General features: G+C 46.4%; 1 protein-coding gene across 1 annotated transcript in view; it reads right to left on the reverse strand.

Moving 5' to 3' along the window:
• FRMD5 (FERM domain containing 5) overlaps positions 1-21502 on the reverse strand; it is a 96379-nt gene that overhangs the window by 62235 nt on the left and 12642 nt on the right. Inside the window, exon 2 of the mRNA XM_063925483.1 lies at positions 7520-7624. Coding sequence (XP_063781553.1) covers positions 7520-7624 — 105 coding nt within the window. The remainder of the gene's footprint in view (positions 1-7519; positions 7625-21502) is intronic.

Genomic DNA, 21502 nt, shown 5'->3' on the forward strand with positions numbered 1-21502 from the left:
GTAGACTGCTACTTGAACTGTGTCAGTGATATACAGTATATAATTTGACACTGTATTAATGGTAACATTCTCAATAAGTGAACTACAGTGACACCTAGTGGTTAAGCATAGAAATGACTTGGTTTCTTTCTTTGCTTACCACTGAAGTATGGTGTCCCTGCCCTGTCAAGTCAAACCTGCTGGCCGCAGTGGCATATCTTTAATGGGTGCAGGATGTGTGGTGCACATGGGTACTGGGGTCACGGGCGGCCACGCCGAACAACCAGCACCCACTGCAATTACTTACCCTGTAGTCGGCAATATTGCCGCATGCACTGACTCTTTGCTGTCGCCTGTGCATATGCTGTATTTTCATAGGGAAAGGGGCCACATAAATGCTTACAGAGGCCCCTGTCTGGTTTAAAACACTTTTGGCTGGCCAGGCGTGTCACCGTGTGCATATAGAACACCTATAGTGCTTCAGTATTATAATAAATATATGAAGTTATTACACAGGTGCTTTTTATTAATTATTAGCTTTTAGGTCCTACAATTACAAGAAAGCACTGAGGTAACCATTGTACATCAGTGAGCTCTTCTTTTAGGCACATGGTAAAAAATGTGTAAAATAATTTATTTTAAAACAAAGTTGTTTATTATTACTATTATTATTATTATTATTATTATTATTATTATTATCATCATTTAGTTATATAGAGCATGCATTTCCTTTGTGCTAATGATTACGCCAGAGACTCATAAGCAGGCTCTTGTATCCAGATTACTGTCCACTTGTGTGTAGGTTGGTGGTAATTACCAGGTATGTGATCCACTTTACTAGTGAGACTGTTTGACTTTTGCATACTGTTGCGTACATCTAATGTTCCTCAGATTGCCATAATAGGTTGGTTTTCAGATCATGAAAGACAAGGATAAAAAAAAAACCTGTGCCAATGTGCAGGCGGATTATGATCCTGTAATAAGACAGCCCCCATGTAGAGAGCACTTCATAAAATAAAATGCTGTAATTAAAAACCAGCCGCTTGTCCCCACTGACACGTCCTTAAAAGCCTCAACTCTAGACAACCTGTGCAGTTTCCACTATAAGGGAGAAATGTACTGAAGGACGATTTTGGCTGATCTGCATTATATTTTTTTATTTATTTTTTTACGAGACAGACGCAACTTTGCAAATCGCTAATTTACTACTTTGCATAAAAGTTGCTTGTCTAGTGTGACTTTGTACTCAATGTCGCGGAAATTCACTGGTACAAGTAACAATGGTGTCATTGGAAATTGCAAAATTACGAAAAATTGATTTTGTCAAACTTTTCCACTTCACACCAAAACCGCAACAAAGACGCACCGCAGTGCACTAAATCAAGTAACTGATTTTTTTTTTAGTGTATTCACGTGGAACAGCCATTTTTTTTCTAAGACTCATCAAAAGCACCACCAAAGTCGCACGTCAATGCAACTGCAACATGTGCATGTTTGGCAGAAGCATGCACAGATCAGTAAGATCCATGCATGCTTCTGTCTGTAAAAGTTTACATTTGGGTGATTTGTTAAATCGCTTGAAATCAATTCTTAGTAAATTGCCCCTTAAGAGAGATATGTGTGGACAGTGCTTCTATGAAGGAAGCAGGGACATGCGGTGAGCCAGAGCCGGCCCTAACCAATATGATGCCCTAGGCAAGATTTTGGCTAGTGCCCCCTAGCACCACTGCTGGTTCTGCCTCTGACCTTGCACTTATTTCCCAGAACCATCACCCCTCAGCCATAGCAGTCCTTATTTTGGTGTTTGTACCCCCTATATTTTAAATAGGAACAGTTCGCACATTTGGCGCACAGCCCAAAAAGGGGTGTGTTTTTGCTGGCAAGGGGCATGGCCACACAATAGTAACCCCAATTCCAAATACGTCACACAGTACTGCACTTTATTCACATTTGATCATGCGATAGTTTCCATAATTCATATTACATCCCACAGTAGTATCACTTTACCTTATAAACGTTACTCCTCACAGTAGAGCCCCTTATTCACATTACATCACACTGAATTGCTCCTTATTCACATTACACTACACCCTATTGCTCTTTATTCACATTAGACGACACAGTAGTGCCCTTTCTATACGCAACACCACATAGAAGAGCACCTTAAACACATAATTCCACACAGTAATGCCCCTAACACATATGAGACACATTATTAATGTCCTTCTAAACATAATGTGCTTACACATTATGACAACCTTTATTAATATGTGTAAGGGACATTATGTGTAAAAACATAATGTCCCTTACACATATGCCGCACATTATGAATGCCCTAATACACATAATGACACACATAGTGCCCCCTGCACATTTGCTGCACATTGTTAGTGCCCCTATACACATAATGACACATACAGTAGTACCCTGTTACACATACAGTATGCCACACATTATTAATGCCCTTAAACACATAATGACACACATAGTGCCCCTTATACATATGTTGCACATTATTAATGCATTTTTACATGACACACATAATGCTCCTTACACATATTCCGAACACTACTGCACAACCAACCCACTCACATGCACACAGCACTCACACTGCCGCTAACACTGTGACCTCTGCCTCTGCTTGGATACAGATGTGTTCTCATAAATATTGCCTCAGTGCTAACGTCGGGCAAATTTTTTTATGAAAATGCATCTTATTTGCATTGTTATGTGGCTAGGATGACCAAGCAGCTTCTGCTGATTAAAATGATATACAGCATGCCTTTATACTGTGTGAGACTGTGGCTGTATCTGCATATGAAATGCTACAGAATATAGGCATGCCGCATATCATTTTAATCAGCAGAAGCTGCTGATGCCCCTGGGCATATCAAATGCCCTAGGCAATTGCCTAGTTTGCCTATAGCTATGGCCGGCTCTGCGGTGAGCTAAATAGCTCAGCGCACGTCACTGGAAGGAAGGGGTGAGGGGGTGACAGCACTGCACTCCTCCCAAAGGCTAGAAGTCACTGAGATAACCAACTTTTCCACTGGGAGCTATAATAACAACAGTTCCGCTAAGCCAGTGGCCTCAATATAATGTACAGGCCGCTCTAAAACTCCCTGCCACTATACCAATAGGGTAAAAAACCCATACATAAACAAACTATTTCAAAATAAAGTTACATAAATGAGGTATTCCTCAAACATCTCATGCTCTGGTAGATCTCCTTGAAATCTTTTTAGAATCCATCGCAGTCTAAAGGGGAAAAGCATCAGCCCTGCATGGACCAGCCTCAGGCGCATTTATACTCTAGCAGGGGAAACTCACTCTCTTGGGGGGCGATTTAACTAAGAGTTTAAGCCGCAGGAAGCCGTGTGACATCACAGAATGCTGATTCCGCTCACAGCTTAATAAGTAAAATCAGCTGCCGGAATTGTCTGAAATATGCCTAATGCAAACTGCCATCTGCATGTCATTTAATCTCCTGACTGTTATAGTGGAAAGAAGCCAAGTCTGTCTATACTTACAGTAGGATGTGGCGAGGGGCAGTACAATGCCTTTTTTTATCTATATATTACACAGTCTTTATAAGGAAAGGGAATAGCCATTCACTGCACGAACACAGATGAACTGTAATTTCTAAGAATGCCATCATTCTGCCAGATTGCTCTGCAAACCTATGTGTCCTGCCAATCTATAGGCACGCTGAGCTGCTGTTTTGTGCTCCTTAAAATAACCAAGTTTATTAAATCTATACTTAATTCTCATTTGACTAATGCTGACCAAGCACTCTGCAATATCATAATCAATACAAGGCAACTGGCTTAATGTCACAATATGTGGCCATAAAATAACCACAAAGACAGATAAAACTCTGGATGGATCTGTACTGCTCATGTTGGTATGAACCTGTGGAAGATGAAAGCAAATAACCACTACTGCTCTGTATGTTTTTATCTACCATCTATCAGCCCCCATTCATGCCTGAAGTGATATGGCATTATTTCCATAAGAGAGGCGGGATCTCAACCGATGAAACAACAACTGGCCCTGTGTGTGGCCAGTGTAGCAGGCAACAATTACAAAACTTACAGTGCGAATCAATGCTTGGACCTTGAAAATGGTGGTTCAAAGGTCAATGTTGTTAATAGCAAATGTAAATATTACAGTGTGCTGTTACTGCTTCTCATTTCCCCTCCTTTCCTTTGAGTAAACCAGCTCACTTGGTTGGCAGATCACCTCAGGTGAGGAATAACGTCAATATTCATTAAGTCGACAGCATAATATTAAAATGGTCTGAATGTCACAATTTGGGATGTCAACATGTTCAGAATGTCAACATTGAAATAATGTCAGCACTGCCGGAACAGTAACATTGTGAATCTCGACAACTGTATCCCTATCCTTAAGCCTAACCCTAAAATGATGTGTCAACATTCAGACCATGTCCACATTATGGTGTTCACATCTTACAGTAAATGTCGTCATCCTGATGACATCCCAAGCAGCCCCACTGACTCCTTCCTAATGTGAATAACATAACTCACAATAAAGCTCATTTGTGATCTGCAACACCTGCCCATCAGCATTGCTTCTTAATGTGCACCCACGCCCATCTTAGGGTCTTTAAAAACACCCGTTAAAGCAATCTCCATCTAAAGATGTGTTCTCATACATCTAGCCTCAATACTCCATGCTACACGAGATACCGGCTGTGAGTGAGCCGCCATGTGCAGTGCAACTCTGCCGGTGTCGGACATCTTTTTTTGCTGAAAATGCATCTTGGTCGCACCGCACTGCAACTAGGGCGCACAAGGAGATTGGGCTGATTCATTTGCTACAGTATATGACACTTGTACATTGTGTGATATGGCATAAAGCCATAGCTGCTGCATTGTAGCACTCTGTATACAGATTCAGAGACTCAGTCGCACACAGATATACAAGTGACGCATAACAAATGAATCAGTGCAGTCTCTTGGTGTGTCCTAGTCACATCGCATTGGGACCATTATGCTTTTTAGGCAAAAATGACACCCGCCGCTAGAGTCTCACAGGACCTGGTGCGCCGAGACAGAGCTGTTTGGTGTGACTGCAGCAATGATGTATGAGGAATCATCTGTACATTTGTGGGCTTGCAGATATTCAAAAAAAAGGCCATGGTGCAATAAGTAAAAATGTCACATTAATGTAACAAAGTTACTACTGTAATAGAGCCAATGCCTTTTTTAATTACATTGTTTTCTAGTTTTCCTCCTAAGATTCTGCTTGTTTAAGCTAGTTCTTGTCAGTTTAATCACGAGAGAAAGGGAACTCTTACAGAAATCCACTTTATTGCAGACCTGCACCTGGAAGGGCCCAAACTAGTCTAATTAAATGTGTAGGGACAAGTCCCAATCTCTGGCACTAAAGGGGGGTACACACGGAGCGATGTTCAGCTGACTAGATTGCTTAGAAATTAGCGTGTAGGGATGCCGGCGACAGCGATGCGCTGTCCCGCGCGTTGCTGTCGCCGGTGCTAGATTGACCTGCATGCACGCACAATCTAGCAGGTCGCTCATTTCACCACTGGGTGAAATGAGCAGCCCCCCCGTGTTCGTCCCCCCCTCGCTCAGCACATCGCGCTGTGCTGAGTGGGGGGAGAGATGTGTGCTGAGCGGTCTCTGCTAGACCGCTCAGCACACATCTCTGGGGAAATCTCCCAGTCAGTACGGCCCTTAAGAGCCTAATTCAGACCTGATCACTGCTATGCGTTATCACTCAGCGGGCTATCAGGTCTGAACATGCGCCGGCGCCACAGTGCTCGGCATCTCTGCCCAGCAATTGCCTCTGCCTGATTGACAGGCAGAGGCGTTTGCTCGGCGGGAGGGGGCGGGCTGGTGGCGTTGGGCCGCCGTTTTGGGGGCGTGGCCCGGGCAATGCAGGCATGCCCGGATCGTGCAGGTGGCAGGCCGCGGCGGCTGCATGACGTCACACGCATCCGCTGCGACCCAGAGAGCAACAAGCAGCTCCCTGCCAGTGCGCAGTAGCTGTGCTGTTAGGGAGCTACTCTTCAGGTACAAAAGCATCGCCACTGCGCAACGCTTTTGTACCTGTGCGGCATGGGGAGGGCCTGGCATGCGGGGCAGACTAGCCCTGTGCTGTGCGTCCCCCCACATGTCAGGGTGGCTGATCATAGCCGTGCAAAATTTTGCACGGCTACGATCAGGTCTGAAGTAGGCCCTAAAATCCAGGATCTTTTGCAGGGAAAGGTGTGTCCTCCCTATAAAAGGGTGCATCCTCTCCACCCCCTTCATTTCACTTGAATACAGTGTCCTCATACAGTACATCTAGCCTCAGTACGCCACACAGCGGTAGATGCCTGGGTTCAGTGAGATGACAGGTCGCCCGCAACTCCGCTAGCGTCAGTCGTCTTTTTTTTTTTCCTGAAAAATGCATCTAAGTTGCAACACAATGTGACTTGTAGACTGTGCTGATTAATTTGATATTTGATATGCGTCCCTTGTATATCTGTGTGTGACTGAACCTGTATATGAAGCAAAACAGAACTTGGCATGGAAAAAGCCACGGGCGCTGCATCATCGCACTTCTTATGCGGAATCAGAGACTCAGTTGCACACAGATATACAAGTGTTAATCAGTACAGTCTCTGTGTGTGTCTTAGCCGCATCAACACTAGCAGTCTCACAGAACCTGGCGTGTTTAGCTCGACTGCAGCAAAAATGTATGTGGACACGTGTAATCTCATCCCACCAAACAAGAGGCCTAATTCAGACCTGATCACACCTCTGCGAATTTGCAGAGGTTTGCAATTGGATAGTCGCCGCCCAGAGAGAGTGAAATACTGCCCCGTGCAAGTCTGCGTATGCCGTGCGAAAAGCTTTGCAAACGCAGGTCAGCTGCAAATCCGTTCGCAACTTACTCACCATCTAATGATTTTTCCAGCCTGTGCAGTCTCTTCGCAGCCGAGGACTTACTCCTAAAGTGCGAAAGAAACAGGCTGATCGGGCTGCAGCTGACATCACACACCCTCCCTGAAAACGCTTGGGAACGCCTGTGTTTTTCCAGACACTCCCAGAAAATGGGCAGTTACCACCCCCAAACGCCCGCTTCCTGTCAATCAGCCTGCATTCGCCTAGCGATAAAAAAAGACGCAATATTTTTTCGCAGTTTGGCCTCGCGCCTGTGCATTACGATTCATACACATGCGCAGTCGTTTGCTAATTGGCCGCTGTGCGATTTCGCACAACAGCTATCAGGTCTGAATTGGGCCCAAATGTTCAATTCTTAGGTAACTGAGAATCACAGAGGAACTCCCTTGATCTGCCTACCTCCTCTTATCAGACAGTGCAAGGATTTCCATTCCCACACCTTAGCCTGTATATGCATGTGCTTTCCCATAGAAATGGGGGCATTAGTACAAAAGTCCAGTAGGTATGTGGCATTGCAAAATAGCACTGACACAGCAGGAAATCACTTCTTACTCTCACACTGCTACAAACCATTAATATACACTAACAGGTGTTGTCACACTTACTCTCTGCTTGTCAGGATCTACATAGCGGATTCCAAAGTAATCTTTCTCCAGCAGATTCAAGTGGTGGCACAGGAGGTCAAACAGCTGCTGGCCCTTTGCATCTCTCTGCAAGACAAGACATGAACACTTAATACAACATACAACAGCTTGGATTGAACATAACAACAGAATAAGGGCTGTAACACACACTCCGGTTTTTCCCGGATGGCAAAAAGCCGGACAAACTTTGTCCGGCTTTTTGCCATCCGGGAGAAACCGGCAGAGTCGCTCACACAGGACGGCTTTGAGCCGTGTGTGATGCTGTGCGCATGCGCAGCATCAGACACGGCTTCAGAAAAAACCGTTGTGTGTGAAAGCTCCCCTTCACACACATGGTTTACTGGCTCCAAAGACGGCCCGGCGGCCGCCCGGCCGCCGGACCTTCCAGTGGTGAGACCCGGCTGCAACCCGGCAGCCGGGCCGGGGCCGTGCAGTGTGAAGGGACCCTAGCCCTCACACTGTTAACTACAATGCCGGCACGGGAAAAAGCCGTCCGGCTTTTTCCCGGCCGGCAAAAGCCGGGTAGTGTGTTTCAGCACATAAGGGGCTAGTGGAAGAAAGAAGAAATACAGTGCAATGGTAGAAAGGCAGTACAGAATAATAGAGAAAAAGAGAACAATGAGTATGCAGAGAGATTACTGTGTTTAAATCAAATTAGCCTCTAGAAGTGCCCTGGTGGGAACCATAGGATGCCCAAATATTATTAATTTTATTATTATTATTATTATTATTATTATTACATTTTTTTATAAGGCGCCACATTAGAACAATACAGGGTATACAGAACTGAACAGTACAGAAAAAATAAAACAGAGTACAGGTAACAATTAGCACTACAGTTCTCAGTACACAATACAGGTGAGATGTAAGGAAGCAAAGGAATAATCGGTGCACTACTGGGGGGCAGACAGCCATGTGAAGGGATGAACAGTCACAAGCAAGAGGAGATGCAGGTATAGACAGTCACTGAGTAGGAGAGGGCTGTAATTTAAGTGCAAGAGAAGAGGGCTTTGAGAACAGGAGAAAAGAGGGCCGTGCTCCAAAAAGCTTACAATCTAGGGATCTAGGGACAGACAGGTGACATGAGGCACAAGCAAGCGGAAGGTTGCCTGGTGGCAGGAAGTAAGTGAGGCAGAGATGGCCAAGGCATGAGGATGGGAGAGTGACCTCAAGACTGGGTTATGCGGAAGGGTACGCAAAACCTAGGTGAGTTTTCAGTGCCCGTTTGAAGCTTTGCAACCTCGAGGAGAGTTTATTAGAGCGAGGGAGCTTGTTCCAGTGAAGGTGGGAAGCACAGGTAAAATCTTAAATTTGTGCATGGGATGCAGTGACCAGGGTAGAGGAGAGGCGACGTTCATTGAGGGCGGGGGGGGGGGGGGGGGGGGGTTTATGTACGGAGATGAGGTTGGAGATGTATGGAGCGGTGGAGATAGAGAGGGCCTAGTATGTGAGGGTGAGGAGTTTGAAGAGGATTCTGTAGGAGAATGGGAGACAAAACGGAAGTGGCAGACGTGGAGCGGTGGGAGACAAAGATAAGTCTAGCTGTGGAGATGAAAACAGATCGAAGGGGAGCAAGATGGGAGAGTAGGAGGCAAGTGAGGAGAATGTTGCAACAGTCAAGCCGTGAGATGACTAGTAAGTGGATAATAAGTTTAGTCGCACTCTGGGAGAGGAACGGCCTGATGCAAATGATGTTGCATAGCTGGAATGGTCAGGATTGAGCCAAGATTGGATGTGGGGGTGAAGGAGAGAGAGGAGTCAAGAGTGATGCCCAAGAAGTGGAGTTAGGGAACGGGGAAGATGATGGTGTTGTCGACAGTGATAGAAATATTGGGGGGTGGGGTGGAGTGGAGACTCTGGATGGCGGACAGATGATGAGTTCAGTTTTGTCTATGTTGAGCTTCAGAGAGTGCTCAGACATCCAGGAGTAAATGGCAGAGGCAACTGGAAACCCAAGAGAGAACAGAGGGAGAGAGGTCAGGAGAGGAGAGGTATAGTTGTGTATCGTCAGCATAGAGGTGGTATTAAAGGCCGAAGGAGCTTATGAGCGCACTTAAGAAAGAGATGTACAGGGAGAAGAAAAGGGGTCCAATGACAGAACCCTGGGGGACACCAATGGGGAGGTAGAGCCGGAGGCAGACACAGAGAAGGAGCGGTTAGCAAGGTAAGAGGTAAACCAGGCAAGGACAGTGCTAGAGAGGCCAATTGACTGGAGAGTGTGGAGGAGGAGAGGATGATCTAAAGTGTCAAAGGCTGCAGAGAGATTCAGCAGGATAACCAGGGCAGTTTCACTGGAGTGGAGTGGGCGAAAAAAGATTCAAGATGATCAAGGATGGAGTTGTCAGAGAGGTAGCTGGTGATATGGCTGTATACCAGCCGCTCAAATAGTTTAGAGGCATTTGAGTTAAGGTTGGGTCTTTTAAGAATAGGTAAGACAAGAGCATGTTTGAATGGTAAGGGAAAAATGTCGGCAGAGAGTCACAGGTTGAAGAGGTGAGCATGGTGGGAGAAGGCAGTGACGGAGAGGGGGCGGAGGAGGCGGGAGGGAAGAGAGCTCGGGGGCTGGTGGAGGAGGAAGAGGACACGATAAGGGCGTGGACTTCCTTGTCTGTGGCAGGGCGGAAGGAGCACAAGGTGGGATGGTAGGAGGGAGAGGATGGTGGGGGCAGTGGGGCTGCCAAGGGGAGACAGGAGGAGAGTTCACGATGGATTGCCTCAATTTTTGAGGAAAAGAAGGAGGCAAAGTTGAAGGTATTAAAGAGGTGGCATGGTATGGAGGACTGAGAAGAGATGAGTGATTGGCAAAAGGATTGCTTGGCGAGGGAGAGTGCAGAGCTGTAGGAAGAGAAAATAAACTTGAAATGAAAGAAGTCTGCCAGAGAGTGAGATTTCCTTCAGAGGCGCTAGGCAGTGCGTGAGCATTTTTGCAGGAATCTTGTCAGTTTTGAGTGTCAGGTATGGGGTTTAGAACAGCAGAGGGGGACAGAGGAGACGGGGAAAACAGAATCAAGTACAGAGGTAATGGTGGAGTTATGGTGGATAGAGGAGAAAGGAGCATATCAAGGACAGCGGTGTCAAGACCCCTTGTGCTGTCAAAACAGCTCTGAACCATTTAGGCACGGACTCCACAAGACCTCTGAGGGAGTCCTGTGGTGTATGTTACTAAGATATTAGCAGCAGATCCTTTAAGTCCTGAAAGTTGAGAGGTAGCTTGGACTTGTTTTTCCATCAAATCCCACAGATTTAGAGACCAAGTCCACACCTTGAACTCTTTGTCATGTTCCTCACATTAGTCCTGGACAATTTTTGCATTATGGCAAAGTGAATTACGCTGCTGAAAAAGGCCACTGCCATCAGGGAGTACCACTGCTATAAAGGTACTTGGTTGGCAACTATGTTTAAGTACTGTAGGTGGTATGTGTCATAGTAACATCTACTTGAATACCAGGACCCAAGGTTTACCAGCAGAACATTGCCTAGAGCATCATACTGCCTCCACCGACTTGTCATCTATTCCCATAGAGCATCCTGGTAAACAACGCACATTCACCCGGACGTCCACATGATGTTAAAGAAAATGTGATTCTTCAGACCAGGCCATCTTCTTGCATTGCTCCATTGTCCAGTTCTGACACTCATTGTTGGCACTTTTGGTAGTAAACAGGGGTCAGCATGGCCAGTGTGACCGGTCTGCAGCTACGCAGCCAGGGCCGGTGCAAGGTTTCTAGGCGCCCTAGGCAAAGCTACACAATACCGCCCCTGCCCCATCCCCCCTTTCGGAAACCCAGCGTGCGGGTCTTAGCACATACGGGAAATGTGGATAAAACCCCCAAAACTAGGTTTTTACCACATTTTCCCATTAGTACATCCCGCAGGATGGGTATGGTATACTGGCTGTAAGGATGTCGGCGGTCAGAATACCGATTCCGACTGGCTAAAACCTGACAGGGGAGTTTAGGTAAGAGAACCCTAATCCTCCCCATAACTTTCTCTCCCTGCAGCCTAAACCTGACCCTAATCTCTCCTCCAGCAGCCTAACCCTATCTCTCCCTTCCCACAGCCTAACAATCACCTCCCCCTCCTGCAGTTTAACCCTAACCACCCTGCAGCCTAACCCTAACCTTCCCCACCCCCTGTAGCCTAACCCTCACCTCCCCCTCCCGCAGCCTAACCTTAATCCCCCCCAGTGGTGCAAGTATAAAAAATGTCTTACGGGTACTGTGTGCGCGCGCCGAAGGCGCGTGCGCAAAAAAATGGGTGTGGCCAAATGCCACATGGGGCGTGGCCAATGGAAATGGGGGCGTGATACACATATGGGGGATGGGGCAGATACACGTATGACCCCAATAGTGCCAGATACACGTTGCCCCACAGTGCCAGATATACATTGCCCCACAGTGACAGATATACATTGCCCCACAGTTCCAGATACACAAATGCCTCCACTGTGCCAGATATACATTGCCCCACAGTGCCAGATACACATTACCCCACAGTGCCAGATACACATTGCCCCACAGCGCCAGATACACAAATGTCCCCAGAGTACCAGATACACAAATGTCCCCAGAGTGCCAGATACACAAATGTCCCCAGAGTGCCAGATACACATTGCCTCACAGTGCCAGATACACATTGCCCCACAGTGCCAGATACAGAAATGCCCCCAGAGTGCCAATATACATTGCCTCACAGTGTCAGATACACATTGCTCCCACTGTGTCATATATACATTGCCCAACAGTGCCAGATACAGAAATGCCCCCAGTACCAGATATGCCCCCAGTGCCAGATATCCCCCAGTGCCAGGTATATATATGCCCCCCTGTGCCAGATATGCCCCCAGTGCCAAGTATACATGCCCCCCCCCCAGTGCCAGATATCCCCAGTGACAGGTATACATGCCCCCCCAGTGCCAGTTATACATGCCCCCCCCAGTGCCAGTTATCCCCCAGTGCCAGTTATACATGCCCCCCCAGTGCCAGATATCCCCCAGTGCCAGTTATACATGCCCCCCCCAGTGCCAGTTATCCCCCAGTGCCAGGTATATATGCCCCCCTGTGCCAGATATACCCCCAGTGCCAGGTATACATGCCCCCCCCAGTGCCAGATATCCCCAGTGCCAGTTATATGTGCCCCCCCCAGTGCCAGATATCCCCCAGTGCCAGTTATACATGCCCCCCCCCCAGTGCCAGTTATCCCCCAGTGCCAGGTATATATGCCCCCCTGTGCCAGATATGCCCCCAGTGCCAGGTATACATGCCCCCCCCCCAGTGCCAGATATCCCCAGTGCCAGTTATACATGCCCCCCCAGTGCCAGATATCCCCCAGTGCCAGTTATACATGCCCCCCCAGTGCCAGTTATCCCCCAGTGCCAGGTATATATGCCCCCCTGTGCCAGATATGCCCCCAGTGCCAGGTATACATACATGCCCCCCCCCCCAGTGCCAGATATCCCCAGTGCCAGTTATACATGCCCCCCCCCAGTGCCAGATATCCCCCAGTGCCAGTTATACATGCCCCCCCCCAGTGCCAGTTATCCCCCAGTGCCAGTTATACATGCCCCCCCCGTGCCAGTTATCCCCCAGTGCCAGTTATACATGCCCCCCCCCCCCCCCAGTCCCCTGCTCACCGCTGCCGTCTGTCTGTGTGAGGGAAGGAGAGCGCAGCCTGCGCCTCTCCTTCCCCTCAGTCTCCGGCGGGTGTCTCAGTTTAATTCAGCGCCGATCCGCGAGCTCTGATTGGCTCACGGATCGCGCTGAATTAAACTGTGAGACACCCGCCGGAGACTGAGGGGAAGGAGAGGCACAGGCTGCGCTCTCCTTCCCTCACATCAGCGGCGGGTGCGGCGGGGACGGTCACGGCGGGCGGCGGGACGGCGTGGAGCGGCGGCCCGTCGGTGTGGGTACGGCGTACCCACGGCTAAATTCTTACGGGTACGCCGTACCCACCCGTACCCGCCCACTTGCACCACTGATCCCCCCCACCCCCTGCAGCCTAACCCTAACCTTCCCCACCCCCTGCAGCCTAACTCTAACCAAACTTTCGTTCGGGAACCCAGCTGTTACTGATACTGCTGTTGGCATTTTGACTGCTGTCAGGATTCCGGAGATGGCATTCGGTCCGCCAGGATGCTTAATGCTGGGATCCCAGCTACATCCCCATCACGCCCAGTGTGCTGACTCTTAGTGGGAACTCTAGGACAGGTTGCTGCTGTAATGCTGCAGGTGTACCCAGGGTGTGCAAGAACCGCTAGCCCAGGGCTGGATTAAGCCTTTGGGAGGCCATAGGACCCTAAAGACAGGAGGGCCCTCTCCGTCATGTCAGCAGCACATCCCTGGCTGTGCCTATCAGTCACCTTTCCAGAGCTTTGAGTATTTGGAAAATGCAGTCAAACCTTCAAAAACTGCAGTTTGCAAAGTTATGATTGCATTTTAGTTGTAGCCCCCCCCCCCCCCCCCCATTTACAGACACATGCAGGAGTTCCCCACGCACAATGCCAAGGACCAAGAGCACCAGTCTCTGCTCAAAGTAGTCACAGGAAGGTGCCGCTAGCCACGTACCTGCCCTGGATGGGTGTCCATATTTGCAGCGGCAGCCACTTACCTACGTGAAGCAGGGCAGGGAGTACATACTGCTGGATGTGCAGACTACAGTGAGTGTAATGTGGCCAGGGAGAGAGAGAGGGAACAGGATCACATCTGCTGTTGCTGCTAGTGCTAGCCATTACTACATGTCCCTCTGTAAACTGCAGCTCAGCCTATTCAGCTCCACAAGCTGAATGTTCAGCACCCCTCACCCCTGGCTTGGTCTGGCTTGTGCCTCCTTATGCTTAGCCCAGTACCATGCTGGGAGCTGGCTGCACACAGTATAACTTTCTAGACACTGTTTGCACTGCATTCCTCCCCCACCACCTACGAGTCTACGACCTCCGTTCACACTCACAGCACAGCCTAATAAATCATGCAGAGAGGGGCTGCCACTGATCTCCGTAGATCACAGGGGAGGAGGTGTGTACAGTGGCATCCTCACATGCTGCTTAGTGCTGGACTGCTGCAATCACTGAATAGAAAGAGGATCAAGGACGGACTTTGCTAGGGAGGAGGTAGAGGGGGCGAACGCTCCAATCAACCCTGCCTTCGACCCCCATCCCCCCCCTATCAGTTACTGCTTTTATGTTCGGGAGGGGGGCGAGGACTGCAGAGAGGAGTGTACATAAGAAGAGGCGGCTGCCAGGTAATATACACTTACATTGTCAGTGCTGCTGTGTGTGCCGGCTGATAACAGAGGGGGGGGGGGGCGGCTATGGCATCCCTGCTCCGCTCCTCATCTCTTAAGGAAGAGGTGGAGCTGAGCTAAGACAGTAATATAGGAGCACTCATCAGCAGCGTGCGGTACCGCCCTCCAGTGGCCGGCGCTCATAGGCAGCTGCCTAAAGCTGCCTAGTGGTAGCGCCGGCCCTGTACGCAGCCCTATATGCAGCAAGCTGTGATGCACTGTGTGTTTGGGCACCTTTCTATCATAGCCAGCATTTTTAATTTTTCAGCAATTTGTGTGATAGTAGCTCTTCTGTGGGATCACACCAGACTGCTAGCCTTCGCTCCCCACGTGCATCAATGAGCCTTGGGCCACTTTTGGCAGGTACTAACCACTGTATATCGGGAACAGGGATGTCAACAGCTTTGCTGGGCCCCGGTACTAGGAGGACGGTGTGGCCGACTTGGGGAGGTGTGGCCAGGTCCCCTCCATACTAGCATTTTGAAAAAAATACTGTGTGTAGCTCGGTGGTCAGAGGGGCAGATCTGGAGGATTCCCCGTCTTCCCGCTGTACATCATGCAGGGAGTGAGAACTGACAGCAACCTCTCTCCAAAGCCCAACAACTGCCCAACATGGTGCAGGTTAAGGAAGGAGGGGGTGGGGACGTAAACGGGCTCCTGCAACCCCTCCTGGTATATAGTACCACCTCTCTCCCATCTCGATGGCCGTGTTCAGGAACACTCCAAGACCTGCCATTTTGGAGACCCTCTGACCCTCTGACCCAGACATCTAGCCATCACAGTTTGGCCCTTGTCAAATTCCATTTTTCCTGCTACTAGCACATCAACTTCAAGAACTGAGTGTTCAAATGATGCCTAATATATATTAACAGGTGCCATTGCAGCAATATAATTAATGGTATTAATTTCACTTGTCATTCTTATAGATAGATAGATAGATAGATAGATAGATAGATAGATAGAATAATAAATGACACACATACACAATTACAGAACAACAAAGGTGTATCTGTAATTTAATTACAAAAACAGTATCTAAATAATTACTTTTTTGAAACAAATCACTGAGATCTTCAGTATGAGGAGTTGTCCTACAACCATTAGTTTGTGGTGAATGGGAGCAAGACAGGCTTACGATTGTTCCTGAGAGCTTTTGTTCAGGATGATTGTGTGGAAAATGGAAGTGCACAGCTTTGGGAGAGGTTGTTAATTCCAGCTAATTAAAACATGACTGTAAATAAAGTTCTGGGTGTTCTACAGACAATTTGGCCACGGATATCAATAACATTTTTCACTGTCCTGAAAGGTTAGGAAAATAGAACCGGAGAGTAAAGTGTCAATGGGATGTATGATAACAGAATATGAGCCATTTTGTATAAAATCCTGCAACCATGTACTTCTGGGCCTTTCATCAGCAGTCACAGTCAGGAAACTTGGGGGTGTGGGCTGTATGGATGCAGGTGCACTACTTTTTTGAGCCAATTAAAGTTATTGAAAGACATTAGCAAGTAGTGGCAATTACCATGATATTTATCATCACAAGTTTGCTATTCTGCCAAGGCAGATACTGTGAACGACATCATACCACATCGGCTGTGTAGCGGTCAGCCAACCGCCTGTACACTTCCTGCAGAGGCCTCCAGTGACTGACATCACAACTAGGGCAGGCACATGTAAATGCCCGCCAAAATGTGATATCAGTCACAACACATTGAGCGGACGATTGATAAGTAATAGGTGGCAGATCAGCCGGACAGCCAATCTGTCATCCTGGTGTGTACCCAGTATTACAGGGCATGCACATACATGATACAGCTAAAACTCTTTTTTTTAAATACGGATAAATATGAAATCAAATAAATAAAAGTTTTACAAAATATATTGTCAGCTAAAAAAAAATGCTTTATTCAAGGAATGAGGAATTTTTTCATTGATTATATTCTGTTAACTCCATCCTGCAATCTTTGCTAAATAAGCAGTTTGAAGCTATGGACAGCAAGTTGCCAAAAGATTTATCTTCCTTGATGTATTGCATCAAAAACACACATTTTCAATGGCCATAGGGCTTTTTACCCAATAATAAATATGTCTCCAAGTACAATTGTGCCACTCCTGTGCATCATGGAATTTTATGACTTTCCTATAATAGTTTTTCATCTTTACACCAAATTTCTTATAATGCCAAGTGCACTATATATTTGCTAACTTGCAACTTGTTTGAGATAATGAATGATTTGGAAACATAGCATCAACGGGTGTGGATCATTAGATCGACAGTGTCTAGGTCGACAATGTTTAGGTCGACAGTCACTAGGTCGACAGGGTTTGAAGGTTGACAGGGTTTCTAGGTCGACATGTTCTAGGTTGACAGGTCAAAAGTTCGACATGAGTTTTTCATGTTTTTTGTGGTGTCGTTTTCTCTGTACAGTGACCGGGAAGCCCAGTTAGTGCACCGTGTTCGCTCGCCATGCTTTGGGCAAGGTGCCTCGTTGTGCTTGGCACAGGTTACTGTTCCAATCGTAGTCCACGTGGATCGTTAAGTATGAAAAAGTTCAAACAAAAATTTTTTTTTTTTTAAACTCATGTCGACCTTTTGACCTGTCGACCTAGAAACCCTGTCTACCTTGAAAACATGTCGACCTAGTGACTGTCGACCTATAGTGGTCGACCTAAACATTGTCGACCTAGACACTGTCAATCTTCAGACCGGATCCCAGTGTCAACAGATGAGATCACATAGGACATGGGTGAAGGCATTTTACATTCAGAGTCAGATTTCTCTATTATCAAGAGAGAGGTTTTGGTGTTGGGAAGATCAGTGCTTGTGTCCACTGTTTGGTAACTAATACATTATTATCTCTGTCCACACCATGGGGGTAATTCTAAGTTGATTGCAGCAGGATTTTTGATAGCAATTGGGCAAAACCATGTGCACTGCAGGGGAGGCAGATATAACATGTGCAGAGAGAGTTAGATTTGGGTGGGTTATTTTATTTCTGTGCAGAGTAAATACTGGCTGCTTTATTTTTACACTGCAAATTAGATTGCAGATTGAACACACACCACCCAAATCTAACTCTCTCTGCACATGTTATATCTGCCTCCCCTGCAGTGCACATGGTTTTGCCCAATTGCTAACAAAAATCCTGCTGCGATCAACTTGGAATTACCCCCCATGTGATTTACTGGAGGAAATTTAAGCGCTGCATTTCTTAACAGTTATAGTGCCCATACACTTATGAGATTATCAGTACTATCCTTCCATTTCGACCACATCTGCGAGAGAAATCGAAGGATTGTATGCACATTTTAGTACCTTGAGACGCAATGCGCGGGCACGCCGCTCTCATATATCGCGTCTCAAGATATTATGTGCTGCACTTAATATTTGTTGCATCGCAGTGCGATCGCATGTGGTTTTAAACCCACATGAGATATATCGCCGGGAGAGGCCAGAGGCCGCTCCCACTCGGCGGTGAAGTGCCCATCACATGATTACCATGTGATCTATCGCATGAACGCATGATAATCACTTTGGCAGTTCAGGTGCGATTTCATCGCACCTGAACTGCCGATGCGATGCCCCGCAATGTCGCGTCGCGGGGCATCGCACAAGTGTATGGGTAGCATTACCTTCAGTATATACTTAACTGTGCCACTGGGTCTAGAACACTCTGTGTAATCTGTTGCTCCAAATTCACAGTGGACAAGCATTCAACATACTGTATGAGTTCCTTATTACGGAGAATAATACATAACATTACCGCCCTAAGGCTTATACTTATGCATGCAATTGTACAGTATTTTTACTACTTATTAATACATTGGATTTATATTTCATTTCATATTGTTGATTTGCATTCATTGCATTTTAGATGTAGTGTTTTGATGTAAGGAATAAATATCATACTATATCTGAGACAACTCTCTGTTATTATGTATTCTTAGAAGTACATTTTGATCACGATCAGCACTATCCCTTTGCATGTTTTGCTAAACTTATTTTAATGTACGTACAAGTATAATAATGACATAATATGCACTTTCTTTAATATATTGCTATTCTTATCTTAAGGCCAACAGCGGTCTATATTAAATATCAATGTTACAAAGAGGAAGAAATGGATTGTATTTAATGTGAAATGAAAACTCCATTGCATTATAATGTTCTGAGCTTGTCTCAGGCCTACTAAAACAGAGAGCAGATTGAATAATTGGAGCCTGTGGGCATAGAACTGTTCCTAAGCGCCACATTACCTACTAAGAACACCTCTTTACACTGTGCGTTCTATCACGGTGTATCACTCACATTTCTTCAGATTAATGCTCATGGGTTGATTTTTCTCATACTGTCAGTTCATTTGTCTTTGCTGATGAAAGAAAGTGAAACATTTTTTTGTACTTATGCACAGTACAGGAGAAAATATGCCTCTTCTTCCCCTAGGCACAGCGCTATTCTGCCTAATGTTAAATGTTAATTCCATCTTTGCTTAAGCATGTCATGTTTTATAAGGCTTTGGTGGCTACTGCTGGTATCAGGGGTGGAACTATATATAGGGCCTGGAGCTAGAAGAGCAATACCCTTATCTACAGGGGGAAAGGGGGTGGAAACGCATTTACAGGAAACTGCCGAGTTGGTTTTCTCTAATGATGAGGCGCTCAGCTAATAAATAAGTCCTGCTTTAATTTACTATTACTATGAATCAAATCAAACACAATTTAATAAATTATTAATACTGTTACAAGTAAATGTTTGTCTCATATGCTCTTTAAAGACTGGTGGCTACAGGGTTAAAACCTTTCTGCCTCGAACCTGCCTCTCGCTCTCTCTCTCCCTATCAATTCTAAACAAAGGACCTGCAGGGCCTGGGTTAAATTGAGCGGGCCTGATTTTATTGTGTGCATGAATGGGCTATATAATCTCATAGCAAGGAAATGGCAGTATGGTATGAGCCGAAACGCCGTTTGTGGTACTACAGTAACTTCCCGCTCTGTACTGACATACCATATCAGCTGCTAGTCATGATCTACTATGATTTATCTCAGACAAAATGCTAAGTAACAGAGGCAATTAATGGATGGGTCTTTAGTTGTACTACAAGTCCAAGCAGGCACTGCCAAGCAGAGAGGACTGTATATCGTGGCTCCACGACAAGCAGAGAGGTTTGCTCACATCTGATACAGTAAAACTCCCTAGAATATTAATTTACAATATAATGGCAAATAATGGATGATTTCCGCCGTATTTAATGGGTCCTGCGCTACAAGCGGCAGCCATATTATGTCTAATATGATATTTGCTAATGCCAGTAATTAGGCTTTTAAATATGATAGTGGTCTGGGCTTCTCTGAGCTTCTTCAACGGTATGCCTGTTTTATCTTCATTTCAGGAGCATATTTACCCTATAAAATAGCATTTACTTTAGCACATATCCCCAGAGACGTTGCACAGAAAGAAAGTGTCTGATGAAAGAACACAGATTTCTCATCAAGTCATTTAATTTCTTTATTCCCACAGCTCTGGTTTATTTGAGTCTTTCCCTGCCTGTGAAGCCAGTTCCAGCTACAGAGTCACCTCATGCTGCTGTTAATAGAATTCACCCTGACTAATTCCTGTGATAACGGAAAAACACATCACAGTGCCTCTCTCCTTATTATCACCAAACCTGTGGCCCTGCTCCAACATCCCCTCCCCATCTCAGAAGGGAATCATCAGTGGTTTTAGGAGGGAATTTAATACACAGTTAAGTCTATTATATTATATGATGTGATATTCAGAACTATGTGTTTTATTACACTTCAACTGTATATGTTTCCCACACACTGTGGAGAGAGCCAGGTTGTGACTGGATGCATTTCTGCTCAGAAGAATGCAGGCTATCGGCTAACTAGGAACTAGTGAGTGACATCACTGAGGCACACTAATACCACTGGTCCCCAGTACCTCAGCGTCACTGGTTCTTATTGATCTGACAGGCCGCATTCGCATGATATTTACTTAGCTCACAATAGCTGCATCCACTGTATGTAGTTCACAGGTATATTGTAATATACTTCAAATTTTGAAATCACAAAATAAAACAACTGTGACTTATTGCCACCTTTTCTGGGTGGAAGTAAAAATAAAAATATACATATATGCTACCGAGCAGTGTTGGAATGGGGCATAAAGGGCCCTCCGGGAGAATGCAGTGGTAGGCGCCCATGCTTAGCGGTGCGCCCATCCACCATAGAGACTTGACTAACCATTAGAGAGTGCATGGTCTGGGCCCTTTTATAAATATACATAGTAAATACTGCTAGTGCATGCATGACAATGTACAAGTTAATAACAGCACTGTACAGAATACACCATAGTCCTGTTGTAACATATGAGTAATGTATAATTCAAGAGCACAGTCTGAAACCTGAGCCCTAGAGGAGGGGGTGGGCTGTCCGACAGTGGGGTCCACCGCGGGTTCCCCTGTGCACCTTTGGTCCAGTCCGACCCTGCTACCGGGTTATATTTAAGAATGAATAAATAATAATGCAGCAAGACTAATTAGGGCCTTAGACCATACTTGACTACTTTTTAAATAGAAAAGGCAAGTATTATCACCACGTGCCCCTGCAGGCCAATGACGCGATTTGTAGGTAGGAGCCATAATGACAGGATTCCGTGTGACT

This window comes from Pseudophryne corroboree, chromosome 6 (genome assembly GCF_028390025.1).
Source record: "Pseudophryne corroboree isolate aPseCor3 chromosome 6, aPseCor3.hap2, whole genome shotgun sequence".
Taxonomy (NCBI): Eukaryota; Metazoa; Chordata; class Amphibia; order Anura; family Myobatrachidae; genus Pseudophryne; species Pseudophryne corroboree.